Source organism: Mirounga leonina, unplaced genomic scaffold, assembly GCF_011800145.1.
Source record: "Mirounga leonina isolate KUSES-001 unplaced genomic scaffold, KU_Mleo_1.0 Mir_129, whole genome shotgun sequence".
Lineage (NCBI taxonomy): Eukaryota > Metazoa > Chordata > Mammalia > Carnivora > Phocidae > Mirounga > Mirounga leonina.
This window is the reverse complement of record NW_023270323.1, coordinates 20,631,242-20,647,276: the sequence shown is the minus strand read 5'-3', so window position 1 is coordinate 20,647,276 and position 16,035 is coordinate 20,631,242. Positions and strand designations below refer to the sequence as shown.

Genomic DNA, 16,035 nt, shown 5'->3' with positions numbered 1-16,035 from the left:
TTGCTTCACCATCTGTCCCGTGTGTTTGCTCTTTAACTGCAATCTAACTTGGCTTTGGAGCAGGTATTGTTTCAAACTTTCTAATCCACAATGTGTTCTTTGAAATTACGTCTCAGTGCCACCTTGTAACTATTTCTCTGGCAACATTTTTTTTTCAACTTCAGGTGTAGCCCCTTGGTTAATCTTACTCTTTAATCCATGATGCTCCATTCTCAATTGGGTGTGCAAGGCCCTCTCTTATTCATTCATTCATACATTCCTTTTCTTCTCCATTCTCCACTTCTATTCCTCTGCCTTCTCCATAAGCAACCATTCCTAAGTGTTTGAAGTATATCCTTCTCTCTGTAGGAGTTCTTGTAAAACTTATATTTTTGTTTTGTGTGCATGCATTTTTAATTTATATAAATCATATTGTAGTAAAAAATCTCACTGTTTCTTTCTTCACCCAGCACTACATTTTCAAAAGTCTAACCATGTTGCTGAATATATGTCTAGACTGTTCCTTCTAACCGATGCCTAGTTATCCATCTTATCCATCTGCATCACAGAAATGGACACACACATCACCCTCAACTCACCGATACTACTAATAATGCTGTGACAAATATCCTCATACATATGTTCCCTATGGGTGAGAATTCCTCTGGATTCCTATCCCTGCAGGGGAAATGTTGGGTCATAAGGAACATATGCATCAGGGTCCAACCAGGAAAGCAGCAGCCACACTAAGTGAATTAAAACTGAGGAATTTAAATGCAAGAACAGGTTCCAGAGGTGATGGAAGAGCTGAGAGCCAAACAGAGGATATGAGATAACCCAGAGATTAGTAGCAGGAAAGCCCCTACCACATCCAAACCACAGGAATTACTTACAACTGGAGCCTGAGTCTGATGGGAGTTGGAATCATATCGGGGCTGCCTGGTGGGAGCTGAAAGTGAAGGAAGAAATATATATACACCCTTGGAGACAAAGGGAGAGAGAAAATACCCTGTTCTCCACCCGCCCCCCGCCTCAGATCTCCTTTCAGTGCCTTCTGCTATTTGAACCCACCCCCAAATGCTGCCTGTAGGTGCCAGGGCCGAGGAGGGACAGGCGGGGGCAAATGAGAGCGCAGACTGTTGTAAACACACTGTTTACTTGGTTTGACTCAGTCCTTTCGATTGGTCTCCATAGTAACAGCACTGGTTCCACTCCTACCAGCAGCAAATCTCTACATCTCATCCACCCTTCACGGCCCATCATTCTCCAAAAAGTAGCAGCTGAGATCTCTTCCAACTTCCTTTGAATGTGTCTAGCCTACTACAGATGCCTCAGGCATCTCCTCAAATCTACCAGCTCGCTGGATCTCAGGGACCCACCCATCCATTGGGCCATAACCTCTCGAGGCCAATTGAAATGATTATAGTTTTCATTTCTGTAAGTTCTTTTTGGTTCTTTTTCAAATCTATCTTTTAAAAAGTTTCTTGTACTTCGCTCATATTTCCAAATCCCTCTATTACTTCCAAAACACATGAAACATGCTTATTTTATGTACGTAAACATATATATTTATACAAAACTAATCTTATTTATGTATATTCTGTATCTGAACATCCCAATACATAAAGTCTCTGTGATCAGATTCTGTTCTTTGTTGTTTCTGCTGTCTCTTAGTCATTGTGCCTTTTTTCCTCGTGGGTTTTATTTTTGTTAGTGAGCTCATGTCCACTGTAAATTTATCTGTAGGAATTCTGTAAGAACTGGCTGGGGGTACAGTGGTCTAGATTCCTTGTAGTCCTGCAGGGATGACTGGCAATATTTTGTAAAGACACCAAAGGTTTCTACCAGTCCAGGACCACTTTATAATTTCTCAGCTTAAAGTTCTGTTGTGTTTGTTGTTCAAATGCTTTTTTTTTTTTTTTTCTGGAAAGTACCATGAACTAAGTATTGCTGTGTATGGAGTAGAATGCTACAGAGACAGTAATTAGTCCTTGAGCGGGAAAGATGCAGTAATAGTGTTTGGCAACCCTGTTATGGGTGTTTGAGTAATCCTATTGGGAAATAAAACGGTTACACTACCTGGTAGTAAAGCTAGAAAAGACCCCCAGAACCTCATTATCCTCACTCTTAAATAACATCTACTCATATATGTAACACATTTTACCTTTGTGTTGCAAAAGAGATGGAGAAGAGAGAGAATGAATGAGAGATCCCCTGAGTAATGACTATAATTTGGGTTTAGAATGTGATGAAATAAAAAGAAGTTATTTGTCTCTTACTAGATACGGAGTCAAAGTTACTACATGGAGCAAATAATCAACTTGCGAGGATGCAAAAGTCATGAAACAGGTGGTTCCTTATTAATTCGTGCAACAAACACCAGAAACCAAGACTCAAGCTGACAAGGACCAAGTCTGTTTTATTCCTCATTGCATCCTTAGTGCCGAGAATGACCATAACAGCCAAAATTTGTTGAATGAGTACCTACTGTACGCCAGGCCCAGTACTAGGAGCAAGAGATAAAAACCCTTACCCTCAGTCTTATGAAAAAATCCTACTTCCTCAAAGTAATAGAAGCTTGAATCTGCCAACAAATGAACATGAAAGATATTACCAAAGATAATGAAAACAATGGATCAGACTCCTTATAATCATTACAATTGTCGCTTTCTCCATTAACTGACTCTTACAACAGCTCTGTGAAGCAGGCAGGGCAAATATTACTACCCTCCCCCACCCCCAACTGAGATAATACTACTGCTCAGCAGTTCCTGAGGGATTCTTAATAGCCAGCACTGTTAAGTGCTTTACATCATTATCTCTTTGATCTGCCAGTAACCCTTATAAGGAGATACTATTATTTCCTCCATTTCAGACTAGAAAATCAATGGAGCTAAAAAACAGTTTGAGTAATTGTGCCCAGGGGTGCCTAATTATTAAATAGCTGAGTCAGGAGTCATCTCAGGTGGTGGGACCCAGGGCTCTACACTGCATGGAAAAGGCAGCTGGACACAGATAGCAAATGAAGATGCTGGAACTAGTGTATCAGCACTCCAGCCAGCTTGAAGGGTTAATTTGCTTCAAGCTTATGCACTCCTTGCTTGCTGACCAAAGTCCCTTGATCTGTAGCAGAACTGACTGTCCTTGAGATTTGCACACCACTGGCCTTGAGGAGTGAAGGACCAAACTTTCCCAGAAGATAAGGTCTGACTACATTAGAAAACAGCAGCCATGGATGCCAGCAAGTCTGTTCAGGGTCATGACAGCAGATGACTAACTGCCTGGGCACCTGCTTCTCCTGCACACGGCGCTCCCCCCCCCCTTTTCCTACAGCTTTCCCTTTAAAAATCCTCCAGCTTCACCTGGATGGGAAAGATGGTCTTTGAGATATTAGTCCACCACCTCCCCAAGTCTCTGGCTTCATGCATAAAGCAACCTTTCCTTTCCTCCCACCACCACTTGTCTCTAGATTGTTGACTTTCCAGCCTTGGGCGGCCAAACCTGCCTTAGGAACTGGTTCTGTCCCATAACACTAGTACCAGTCAGAGCAACTTTAATAGTATCCAAAAAAAAAAAAAAAAAAAATAGTATCCAGACAGTTAACAGATTTCCAAAGGTGAAGCTAATTTATTCCCAGAGAGTTTGAAGACGAGAAGACTCATCTTTAAATGACTAGGAAAATTATCCCATTGTAAAGAAACAATTTAAATACAATTTAACATTTGGGGACAGGAGAATGCTTTGCTGCTCTTTTCCTCTGGAAGCAATGCTTAGTATTTAAGTCAGGAACACTCGGAAGTAGTAAGAGAACTTAACAAAACCCAACACACATCCTCATGCCACCCATACTTCCATGGGCTTCTGCCTATCGGGACCAACTGGATGGGAACTTGGCCGCTAGAAGTGGGTCCCGGCAAAAGAATCAATCAACACGAGAGCGGGAAGGGACTCTGGAAATCAGCCGGTGACCAGGTATTAGTACTCAGCCCTCAGTTCGCAGAGGCGGTGAGGCCTAGGGATTTCCAAGACCTCCAAAAAACAGTCCATGCTAAAAGGGCTTCCTACCACCCGAAATCAGTCTATCCCTTTCCCTCCCTTTTCACTCTTTTTCTGTTGCTATCATTCCAGCCGCTTCTTCCTTTCCTTCCACAAACCCTTTTCGAAATGGTGGTGAGCAAAACAGGCGTGGTCCCGCCTACCGTAATTTCTGGGGGAGGACGATGCCTTCCCGACAGACTGCCACACGGTTAAACCAAGGACCTGCTCCTTCTCCCTCGGCCCGCCCCGGCCCGCCGCCCCTGGCTGCAGCGAAGGCCGGCGTGCGGTGGGGGTGGGGGTGGGGGTGGGGGTGCGGTGGGGGTGGGGCGGCGCGGGTGGGGGTGGGGCGGCGCGTTCCCGGGGGAAAGCGGGGTGCGCAAGGGGGCGCCTGCGCCGGCCGGCGCGAATCTGGCCGGCGCACAGCTCGGCGGTCTCCTAGCGACCCGGGCCGCCGGGAATACACAGCACCGAGGCCCGGCTGTCGTCCCGGAGCGGGGGAGACCATGGCCGAGGCCTGGCGGCTGTGCGGACCGGCGGCGCCCACCCGGTTGCCGGCGGGCGGGACCTGCGGGCCCCGGTAAGCTCCGCGCGCCCGGGGAGGCGCATCGGGTGGGTGCCGCGTGCGGGCGCCTGCACGCCCTGCTTGCTGGGCGGCGGGGGGCAGATGGCCGGGGAGGGCGCGGCTGGAGGCCCCGCCTGCCTTTTCTCCCCACCTCTCCGCACCTAAATGATGATGATTATTTTTTTAAGATTTTATTTCTTTATTTGACACAGAGCGAGAGACAGCGAGAGAGGGAACACAAGCAGGGGGAGTGGGAGAGGGAGAAGCAGGCTTCCCGCGGAGCAGGGAGCCGGTTCGGGGCTCGATTCCAGGACCCCGGGATCATGACCTGGGCTGAAGGCAGACGCTTAACGACCGAGCCACCCAAGTGCCCTGGCACCTAAATGATTATAATATAAACTATAAAATAACCAGCGCCCGACGCTCCTGTCGCAAAGCACACTTTTTTTCTGCTCTCCTCACAACCTCCCAGGGGCTGTAGATTAACATAGCCATTCCAGATGGGAAACTGAGGGCCACAGAGTCCTCCGTGGAGACTGCCTTAGTCTACCACTCACCCTTCTCCGGGTTAGCCAACTGGATCTGGAGCCTTTGGCCCCCCGGCCTGTGACTGTGGCCAAGCTGGGCCTGTGTCTGGGGGAGAGCCTCAGACACTGGGGCGGTCTGTTGCCATTTTGGATGGTTGGTATCACAGTCACAGGGCAGGAACCCAAGGTTTTTTTTGTCTCTGTGGATTCCTTGAGCTATTTATGAGAACGGAATTCGGCCCTCTTGGAGGCAACCCCATATGGTGGTAGATTCCAAAGTCTAGATCTAATCACAAAGGTGGGAGTCTAAGGCCAGTTCTCATCTTGCTTGCCTCGCGACCTTAGACAAGTTAGTTGCTCCTTCTGGGCTCAGTTTGCTCAACTGTAACATGGGAACAATAAAATGAATCAGCTTTATAGGATTGTCCTGATGATTAACCGACATACCACACGGAGAGCAGTTACTGGCACATAGTATATACTGTATACATTTTAGCAATTATGAACCCTCTGGGAATCTTTTTTCCCTACATTTTCAAAGTTTTTGTTTTGAAATAATTATAGACTTACAAGTAGTTGCAAAAATAGTGCACAGGTCCCATGTACCCTTCCCCCAGCTGCTTCCAGTGGTACCATCTTAGGTAACCAGTACTTTACCAAAGCAGGAAATGGGCATTGGCACAATATATTAGTTAGACTGCAGACCTTGCTTGGATTTCACCAGATTTTGCTTGCAGTTGTGTGTGTATAAACTTCTATAAAATTTTGTCACATGTATTCATCAAGACACAAAACAATTTCCTCACCACAAGGGAACTACTTCTTGCAACCCCTTTATCAGCACCCCTTTCCCTACGCCCAACCTTTGGCAACCAATATTGTTCTTCATTTCCATAATTCTGTTCTTTTGGGGATGTTAGATAAATAGAAAAATACAGTATAAAACCTTTTGAGATGGGCTTTTTTTCACTCAGCATAAAGCCCTTGAGATCCATCCAAGACACCATATTAGTAGTTTGTTCATTTTTTTAAAAAGATTTATTTATTTATTTGAGAGAGAGAGCATGGGGGCGGTGCAGGGGGAGAGGGAGAAGCAGACTCCCCACTGAGCAGGGAGCCTGATGTGGGGTTCAGTCCCAGGACCTTGAGATCATGACCTGAGCTGAAGGCAGACACTTAACTGCGCCACTCAGGCGCCCCAGTAGTTTGTTCATTTTTATTGCTGGTGTGGATGTACCACTGTTTGTTTATTCGTTTTACCTACTGAAGGACATGCAGGTGTTTCTGGTTTTTGCTGTTGCTATCAACATTTGTATACAGTCTTTTGTACAAACATAAGTTTTCATTTCTTTAGGATAAATGACCAATACTCTTTTGTAATTCTTACAGATGGAGATATCCATCCACATAGCAGATGCTAATGACTGTGAAAATAGTAAATGTTTAGAAAAAATGTTTTCAGTTTTATTTTCTGGGTCAAGCAAACTTTTTCATAAACCTAACAAAATGCAGAGGTAAGTTTATTAGCTACGAGAGGCAAAGCGGGGTAGTGGGAAACCCTCCTGCTGTAGTGGTTGTTTGTTCATCTCTCAGAACTTGGTTTCTTCATTTGGCGCGGAGGAGGTGGACTAGATTTCCTTCAGGTTCTGCCAGCTCTAACATTCTGAGGCTTGAGCTAGCTGCCATACTTACCCCATTTCGAGTGGTATAACTGTCCGTAAGCAAAAATATCAGTCATCAGATTTGATTTCATGAAGTGCTTGGATGTTTGAGTTAGTTGTGAATGTGTAGAAAATAATCTTTGTAAAGATTTCTAATATTATAGAAGTTTACTTGCTAGTAGGTCATGCTGAATGGGTCATCAAATCTTAAGGTTAGATGTAATTTCAACACCCTGCCACTTAGCTATTTAAGAGTGATTTGTTCATTTCAAAGAGCAACTTTTTGTATCCTTTCATCTAGATCTTCACAGTAGAGCTGGTTTAAGACCCCCCCCCGCCAACATGCACATACAGCAAGCAAGACGTTTCTAGGACTCATAAGGAAAGAATAGGGGTTAAACTAGAACCTCTTAAAAATGCTTTGTACCTATAAAGATGAGTGCAACAAGGAGTAGATTTGGTGTAATGAGCCATTACAGATGAAAGGGGCCTGGAGGTGGAAGAGGCTTCAGGAAAAGACACCAATAATATAGAAATATCTGACTAAGGCAGTGATGTATTAAGAGAACGAGTGACCTGCCCTTCAGCTGCTCAGGTTCCAAATCCTGACTTAGGCAATGGCTGGATGTGTTAGATTATCTAGGAACTGGTCTCATTTTCCTTCCATCAACTGCTTCCATCTCATATTTATACCCTAACAACTCAGTGCAGACAGGGGCCTGGTGGGTAAGGAAACTGGGTGAAGCAGGCTGGGTAGAATAAAGCAGTAGGGAGGGGTAGAGACTGTGACTAAGAGAGCATAGGACTTGTCTATAGGGGACAACCATTATACCAATTGGTGGCTCCATGAAAAGGTGGACCCAGTGTTCCCAGAGAGCCTGATTTTTGTTCTAGATTATGTATGTGAACTTTTTTCTATGTCAGAAGCTCTAGTGTAGTGCTTAAGCACCTTTCTCTGGAGTCACACTACCTGGATTAAAATCCCACCTCTACCACTTATTAGCTGTGGGATCTTTCACAAGTGTTTGTTTTGTTCTCAAACTTCTTTGTGCCTCAATTTCCTTATCTATAAGTGGGAATAATGCCAGTACTCGGTATCTACTTCATTAGATTGTTATGAGATTTATTTATTTTTTTTTAAAGACTTTTATTTATTTATTTGAGAGAGAATGAGATAGAGAGAGAGCATGAGAGGGGGGATGGTCAGAGGGAGAAGCAGGCTCTCTTCCTAGCAGGGAGCCCGATGCGGGACTTGATCCCGGGATTCCAGGATCATGACCTGAGCCGAAGGCAGTCGCTTAACCAACTGAGCCACCCAGGCGCCCATAGATTGTTATGAGATTTAGGTAAGTTCATACATGTAAAGCATGTAGAACATGCCTATTATATAAGAAGTCCTTGATATATGTTAGCTGTTCTAATTCTTATTCAAACAGAAAAGGGACCAAATGACAGGTTTGTAGGCCCCATGCAGCCCATGGACTGCCAGTTTGAAATCTTTGACCCTCTGAGGTTAAGGGGTTAACTGAGGCCCACAGAGGTTAAATGAAGTGCCAAGGTCATTTGGCTAGTTAGGCGTGAATGGTCCCTGGGATGCAGGTTCTTCCCACTGCACTATGGTCTTTTAAAGGATAAGAAAAGGTCCCTGGAGGGGTTGCAACTTGTGACAAGGAGAATGGATAGATGAACCAGGTGGTAATAATGAATTAGATTTACACCTAGTGACATGGATGGGACTTTATAATATGGTACTTGGCAAATCAGTAAGAAATGGAATAGTACCATTTATGTAAATTAAGAATACATGCACATAAAAGAATGATACAGATATTACAAGGAGTGTACAAGCAAAAGGGTACATTTTAAATCTGTGAGAGGGGTTTTGCCTGTGCAGGGGGGGCAATTAGAATGGGATGCCGGATAATAGCCTAAGGAAACAGGAGAAGGGCCTTGCATAGGCCAGAGATGATGTGCGGTGAACTAGGAGTCTGATTAGCTCAACCCTCTCCACAGAACCCCTCCTCTCTTACCTCACTTCCTCAAGAAAGGTGGAGGCCAGCCTCCTTACAACCTCTGTCTCCCGCCCCAAGTCCTGTGCTCCATACGACCAGGCATGTTGTCTTCCAGGTACAAGGAGGGTCTACCTTCCAAGTGTTTCACAAAGCACAGGCACAAGCCGACGTGTCCCACCTCCCTGAACAGCCTGCGGTGGACGTTTGTGAAGAAGGGACTGGATGACTTCAGGAGGGGCTGCCCTCCTTGCAAGGGTCTGCTCACTCGGGGTCCTCAGGAGGCCTTTCTCCCCCAGATCCATCACACAGCTCCCCGACCTGCCCCAAAGAAGAGGCAACACAGGCGGCCCAAGGAAACAGCCCTCTTTCCCAAGCTGTCACCAGTGCCGCGAGCACGGAAGGCATTCCTGGCGGACGGTGAAGCCCAGCTGACCCCGCACCCTTTGGCTCTCTACCCTAATCTGGGGGAAGACATGCCTGTTGAGGTGACCTCCTGACCTAGGGCTGTGGGAGGGCCTTGAAAAGAATTCTCCTTGGATATGTGGGAGCTCCTTTGAGGGGGTGACATGCTTGCATGGTTGGGGGCACGAGGAACGCCTCCCAGGGTGAGAGTGCTCATGGGGGCTGGTGCAGACTTCCTTTCTCTGCTCCCGGGAAAGACATTGGCAGCAAGGCACTTGCCACTCCCTTTGCTTGCTATGAAGCCACACAACTTATAAAGGTCCAGTAAACCAGAAACATTCGACTTCTTTTCCCCTGAAGGTCTACCAGTCTCCTTTGCTTGGGACTTTTGGAGGGCAGAAACCAAGGGCGGAATTGTCCGGTCTTGCTTCTGTTACTATAGCCTGTGTCAGCCGGTGTCCATCGTACTTAACTAACGGCTGGGTAGGCGGCATGGGGGGACCTGAAAAGTCATGGGGAAAAGTCACCGCATCGTCAGGCTGGGTTTGGAGGGCAGCTCCAGTGTCCCGGGCTGCTTTTGACTCTGAGCGCCATAATCCTTAGCGTCTGGCTCTTTCTTGCGCTTGAATCTCAGGGTGGCTTCCACGCCTCCGCATCGGGTCTGTCTTTCAAACAAGAGGGCGGAGGGTGGGGGGCGGGAGGGCGGGGGGGATGGGGGTGGTGGGAGCAAAGGTTAAAGGGTCCGTTCCAGCTGACTGTATGGGAGTCTAGAAAATTGAGTTTCTTGGTTGGGCATTGCAACGGAGAACAAAATCTAGAATACAGTTCTGTTAGATTCGAGGAAAAAGGCGGCATGGATATTGGGCAGGGACCTAACAATACCTGCTACCCACTCCCGTCAACGTAGTCTGTCCCCTAGGTCAGTCAGCACGGCTGACTTCCCTGCAAAGCCCTTCCAGGGCCCTTTCTTAGGCAGAGTAAAGTCCTCGCCCTGGTTGGAAAGGCCCTGTGCATCCGTCTGCTCTCCGCCCCATCCCTGCTCCGCTCCCCCTCCAGCCTCACCGCCTACTCCTCTGCTCTCATCTGGCTCCGGCCGCCCTGGCCTCTTGCTGCTCTGTGAACATGAGCAAGCATGTCCAATTCAGATTTCTTTTCCATGCCCGGGACACCTGCCCCTGCGTGTCTGTCTGGCTCACTCCTTCACGCCTTCAGATCCTTGCTCAAATGTCTCATAAAATAACACTTCCCTTCTACCCCCTCCTCTAACCCTCGCTGTGATCTATTTTTCATCGTAGCTCTTGTCACCACTGGGCTCGAATGAATGAATAAATGATTAGTGGCAGAAAAGACTGTAGAAAGGACAACTAGAATTTCTGATCATTTATTTTCCACTTGGGGCTTTCCTCCACTGCCTCCTGCAGGCCAGAGCTTCTGAGCCCATGACAAGCAGATTATCTCCACATACCCTCAGATGGCACTTGGGATGGTGGCCCTTATTTCCATGTCTCACCTCTCCAGAGAGGTGTGTTGGCTTCTTTCTGAGGCAGGATCTCTTTTTATGGTAATATGATGGCCACAGGCTGCTCTAGATTTAAATTCTGCCAAGAAAAAGAACACCTCTTTTTGCATGCTTCCAGCAAAATCCCATGGCCTAGTTCCCATGGGTAAAACTTGGGTTATGTGCCTGTTCCTAAACCAGTCACTGGTTCCATTGGACTGGATTGTCCTGAGCTGCCTATGGAGCAAGGTTGGGGTCCCAAAGAAAAATCTAGACACTGTTATGTGTGGGAGGAAGAATGGATGCTGGGCAGTCAAAAACTATAGAAACCCTCTAGAGGCACTTGGCTCAATGGGGCAGTGAAGGACTAGGGTAGGCCCAGGGGCACTATTCCGTCTAGAGGAGATCCAACCTCAGCACAACGGCCGCATCCCTAATGTCTAGGTGGGGGACACTTCCCCACAGCGCCCAGCACAGGACTCGCGCAGAAACCGAGGAATGGCATAACCGCTGGAAAAGCAAAGCAAAGGGCATGTTGGTCTGTTCTGTTTTAGAATCAAGGGGCTTTCTTTCTCGGCATGTTTTTCTTCCCTCCAAGGCTGTTTTCTATTTTTAGCTCTTATTAAAGGTGCTGGAAGTGCTGGATCCCGACAGGAAACTGGAGGACACATGGGCTTATTGTCAGGGCGTCAGGAAAAGAAAAAAGGAATCAGCCAAACCTTTAAAAAAGCATTCTACCCAAGTCGACCTGGGACTGTAAGTATTGTTCTTAACCCCTTGTTGGTTCTGTCACCTGATGAAACATTTGAGGACTTACCTTCTCAAAGCTCCTTTTGAATAATTTCTAGAAGCAAAATAACTTAAGTGCCCAAGGAGAAAGGAAAGGAGCCTTGGGTCCTACTGTGAGTAGTGTTTATTTCATAAATGGCTGTGAATTATCCAGCAATAGAGCCGACACAAGTATTTGACTCTAGCACAGCTGTTTGGGAAGAGGAAACTGCAGAAAACCTGGTTAATCGGCCCATAATGACTCTTTGAGTGATCTATGTCAGAAGTCTTTTACTCAACATGATTGGGACCAATAGTTGGTTGGAAAACAAAACAAAACAAAGAGATTAACACAGGGAATCAGAAAAGATGATACTTAAGTACTTGAAACATTTTATTTTATCCTAAAACATAACTGTATATTCACTTGCTCGTCTTTTAGTGTCAAACCTTTTTGGAGTACGTGTCTGCTTGGAGTACGTGTCTGCTTGAAGTTCCCAGTCATTGTTTTTGCATAAACCACACCAGTAACGTCACCTTCATTGACCCTTTCCAAAGCACTAAGCTTAATTTTCACAGACGCCTCCTTCTTTTGTATCACACTCTTGTATTCCCAGTTCACAAATTTAATCTGAAATGTTAATGTAATGATAAGTATACTACACAAAAATAGATTTGGGGGGCACCTGGATGGCTCAGTCGGTTAAGCATCTGACTTCAGCTTGGGTTGTGATCCCCAGGGCCGGGATTGAGCCCCATGTAGGGCTCCCTGCTCAGTGGGGAGCCCGCACCTCCCTCTCTGTCTGCCCCTCCCCACCCTGGTCTCTCTCTCTCAAATAAATAAATAAAATCTTGAAAAAAATAGTTTTTGGATACAAATTCGACTTGTGAATTTAAATGAGGTCACTGGTGGGCCCTCAGGAGTGTGGGTGAAGGAGAGAGCAGCCAATCCACAGCCCCCAGCCCACTTACAGAGGACCCAGGCCCATGGTCAGGGTGTGTGGAAGGGGCCATGTAGAGCTTTTATTAAATTATACATGTTTGCTAAAGTGAGACACAAGGTGACAGGAGCCCAACCATCCTGGCCCCTGAGTGTGCCCCCTCATCTTTGCTTTTTACATTATTTTGCTCAGAACCTGGGTGGGGAAGAGGGAGGAGTGTTATAAGTAGGGATACACTTGGAGACGCCAACAGTGTGGGTCACTGTGGCCCTAATGAGCATCTTTGAATTTTTTGATCCTCAGTGAACTGTTAGCTAGTTCTCTTTATGCAAAACAAAGCAAAAGAAAACAAAACAACAGTACTTACTGAGTACCTGCTATGGGTCATAGACAATGTTAGGTTCTGAGGATATAGTGGTAAACGGATTAGGACCCTGTCCTCATGGTGAGTGCAGCGTGGTGTGGAAGGGAGCAGTGAGTACTTAGAGAAGATATGCATCTTAGTTCACAAAGCCATATGTTTATAAAATACCACTTCTCTCTCTCTCTCTTTCTATTTATATCTGACCCCAAGCCCTCATCCCACTGAGCAGCAAACCAATCATGGTCATTATTTGTACTATAAGAAAGCGGATGGGTCCCCAATAATTGCAGGACTGATCTTTAACTTCTTTCTGGTCTTTGGGACTCTTCTCTCCATTCTTGCTGTTTGTGGTACACTCTGTACACCCACCTGTCTCTTCTCACGTCACCCACAATATCTAGCATAATTGCTGCAATCAGCTTGGGCTTCTACACAATATACGTTCTGCCTTTAACCATAGGCAGTTCTCCTGAAAAAATCAACCCTGAAAAAATCTCCAGGGCAAGGAATTCAAAACAAATGTGTTATCTACTTAAAAGGAGGGAAGATAATAGTATAGAGGAAGTGAACAAAACTAGTATCTTAATAAATTATCATCACAAAGTGAATGTATAATTACATAATGGCAAGTTTTTCAGCATAGCCTTAGCACGTTCTGTTAGCATATTCTTATACAGCGGCTGCTGTACAAAGTAACATGAATTTGGTGGCTTAAAACCACAGAAATTTATTATCTCACAGTTCTGGAGGCCAGAGTCCAAAATCAGTATTACTGTGCTGAAATCAAAGTATCAGCGGGGCCATGTTCCTTCCAGAGGCTCTAGGGAAGAATGCACTCCTTGCTTCTTCGAGCTTCTGGTGGCTACTGTGGCCATGGCTGTGGCCACATCACTCCAGTCTTCACGGTCAACATCTTCAAATCTGTCTGCTCTCTCTTCACATCCCCTTCTCCTCTGTGTGTGTGTGTGTGTGTGTGTGTGTGTCAAATCTCCCTGTGCCCTCTCTTACGAGGACACTCATGGTGGCATTTAGGACCCACCCAGATAATCCAAGATAATCTCCCCATCTCAAGCTCCTTAAATTAATCATATCTATAGAGATGATTTTTCCAAGTAAAGTAACATTCACAGGTTCCAAGGATTAGCACCTGATCTCTTTGGGGGTCATTATCAGCCTACCACAGCATGAGGTAATATCTCTTCAAAACAACTTTCATTGAGCTCAGAGTCTTTCCTTTCCTTTAGAGCAAAACTCCATGAAAGTGGAGTCCATACTCACTTCCTCTTCTTTCTTTAACTCACCAGCACTCCAATGGATCTGCCCTTGGTCATGGTTGCCATTGACTTCTATGTCACCTAGTCCATTCTCGGTGATCATCGTTCTTGATGGGCCAGTAGCAGTTGACACGATTGATTGATGTCCTCTTTCTTGAAACACTTTTGTTCACCTGGCCTCTGGAACACCCCCCATTCTTGCTTCTCCTCCTCCTTCAATGACTTCTCCTCAGTCTTTGTTTGCTGGTTCCTCCTCATTTTCCTTTTAACCTTGAAGTGCATCAGTCTTGGACATCTACCGAGGTGACCTCATCCTGCCCATTTTATATGGTTGTTCAACATTTGCCCTTGGATGTACATTTGCCATCTCAAACTCAACAAGTCCACACTGAACTCTTGATTTCTTCCCCAAACCTACTCACTCTTCTGTCTTTTCCAGATCAGTAAATAGCAACTTCATTCTTCCAGTTACTTTTGAAACTGCCAACAAATCTTAATGGCTTTATCTCTGAAATATATCCGGACTCTCACCTACTGTATGACTGTCAGTCTGTTCCAAGATAACACCATCTCTTGCCTGAATTATTGCCATAGTCTACTAAGTGGTCTCATGGCCTCCACCCAACGTAGCCCCTCTCCCTGCCTATTTGTCACACAGTAGTTAAAATGATTCTTTTAAAAAGTTACATCAGCCTCCTTCCTGTGCTCAAAATTCTCCAGTTAAGGTACACATAGGGAATGTAGTCAATGGTATTGTAATAGCCTCATAGGGTAACAGATGGCAGCTAGATCTATGGTGAGTACAGCGTAACATATAGACCTGTCGGATCACTAAGTTGTACACCTGAAACTAATGTGACACGATCATGTGTCAAGTATACTTCAATTTTAAAAAATGTGCTGCAGGATACATATGATGACAATAAATGCTATGTTTTTTATTTTAAAAAATTTTCCACTTGCTTGCTTATTCAGAGTAAAATCCAAAGTCTTACAGTTGCCTCTAAAGTCTCTTATGATCAGGCCCCGTTACCCGTCAGGCTTCACCCTCCTCTCCTCTGTCCTCCAGTCACACGAGCCTCTCTGCTGCTCCTTGTCCACTCTCAGCAAGCTCATGCCTTGGGGCCTTCGTACATGTTCTTCTTTTCTGCCTGGTGTCTGCAGTTTAATTCTGCATGGTGTGATCCACTTCTTCTTTTGGGTCTCTGTCACTTTGGTAGCGAGGCCTTCTCTGTAGAAATAAAAAGTCCCCTGTCAACACTATCCATCCCTCCTGCCCTCTTTTATTTTTCTTTATATCACTTGCAATCACCTGGCATAGGCTTACCTCTTTCCTATATGTCTCAATCTTAAGTTCTATGAGAACAGGGTTTAAACTTTATTTACAGCTGAATCCTAATGCCTGGAGCTGTGCCTCGTACTTAGTTGGTGTTTAATAAATGTTTGTTGAATGAATGGATGGATGAATTAATATATGGGTGCTACAAATAAAAGGAAGTATGGGTTCTGGGGACAGCCCAGGAATACCTCCTTGAGGAAGGGATATGTATGTTGGAACATAAGGGGGATGAGGGAATGCAGAAGGCATTGCAGTCAGATGGTACAACATGTGCAAAGGCCCTGTGGCTGAAGGGAGCATGGTGAATTCACAGAACTGAGAGAAGGCCATGATGACTGGAGCTCAGAGAGTAAGGCAGGATGGTAATGCCAGAAGCATCGGGAGATACAAGCAAGGATCAGGCCATGAAGAGCCTTGGAAACTGAGTTAAGACTTAGGTCTTTAATGGGAGAGTAATAAGCTATTGAACACAAAAACTTGTACCTGAACGTTCATAGCAGCACTATGCATAATAGCCCAGATGTCCACTAACTGATGATTGATAAACAAAATGTGGTCCATTCAGAAAATGTAACTTAGTCATAAAAAGGAGTAAACCACTGATACATGCTATAGCATGTAGGAACCTTGAAATGTGATACTAAGTGAAGGAAGCCTGACACAAAATGCC

At 45.5% G+C, this 16,035-nt stretch overlaps 1 protein-coding gene across 3 annotated transcripts in view; it reads left to right on the top strand.

The window, feature by feature from the left end:
* The window catches only part of FAM47E (family with sequence similarity 47 member E), a 60,297-nt gene that overhangs the window by 24,278 nt on the left and 19,984 nt on the right, over positions 1-16,035 (top strand). For 2 of the 3 annotated variants that reach the window (XM_035004759.1, XM_035004757.1), the window contains exons 1-3: positions 4,389-4,594; positions 8,895-9,264; positions 11,296-11,435. In XM_035004759.1, the coding sequence (XP_034860650.1) occupies positions 4,521-4,594; positions 8,895-9,264; positions 11,296-11,435 (584 nt within the window). In that variant the 5' untranslated portion in view covers positions 4,389-4,520. Of the gene's footprint in view, positions 1-4,388; positions 4,595-8,894; positions 9,265-11,295; positions 11,436-16,035 lie in introns of those variants that run through there. The other variant, XM_035004758.1, reaches the window with a different exon arrangement.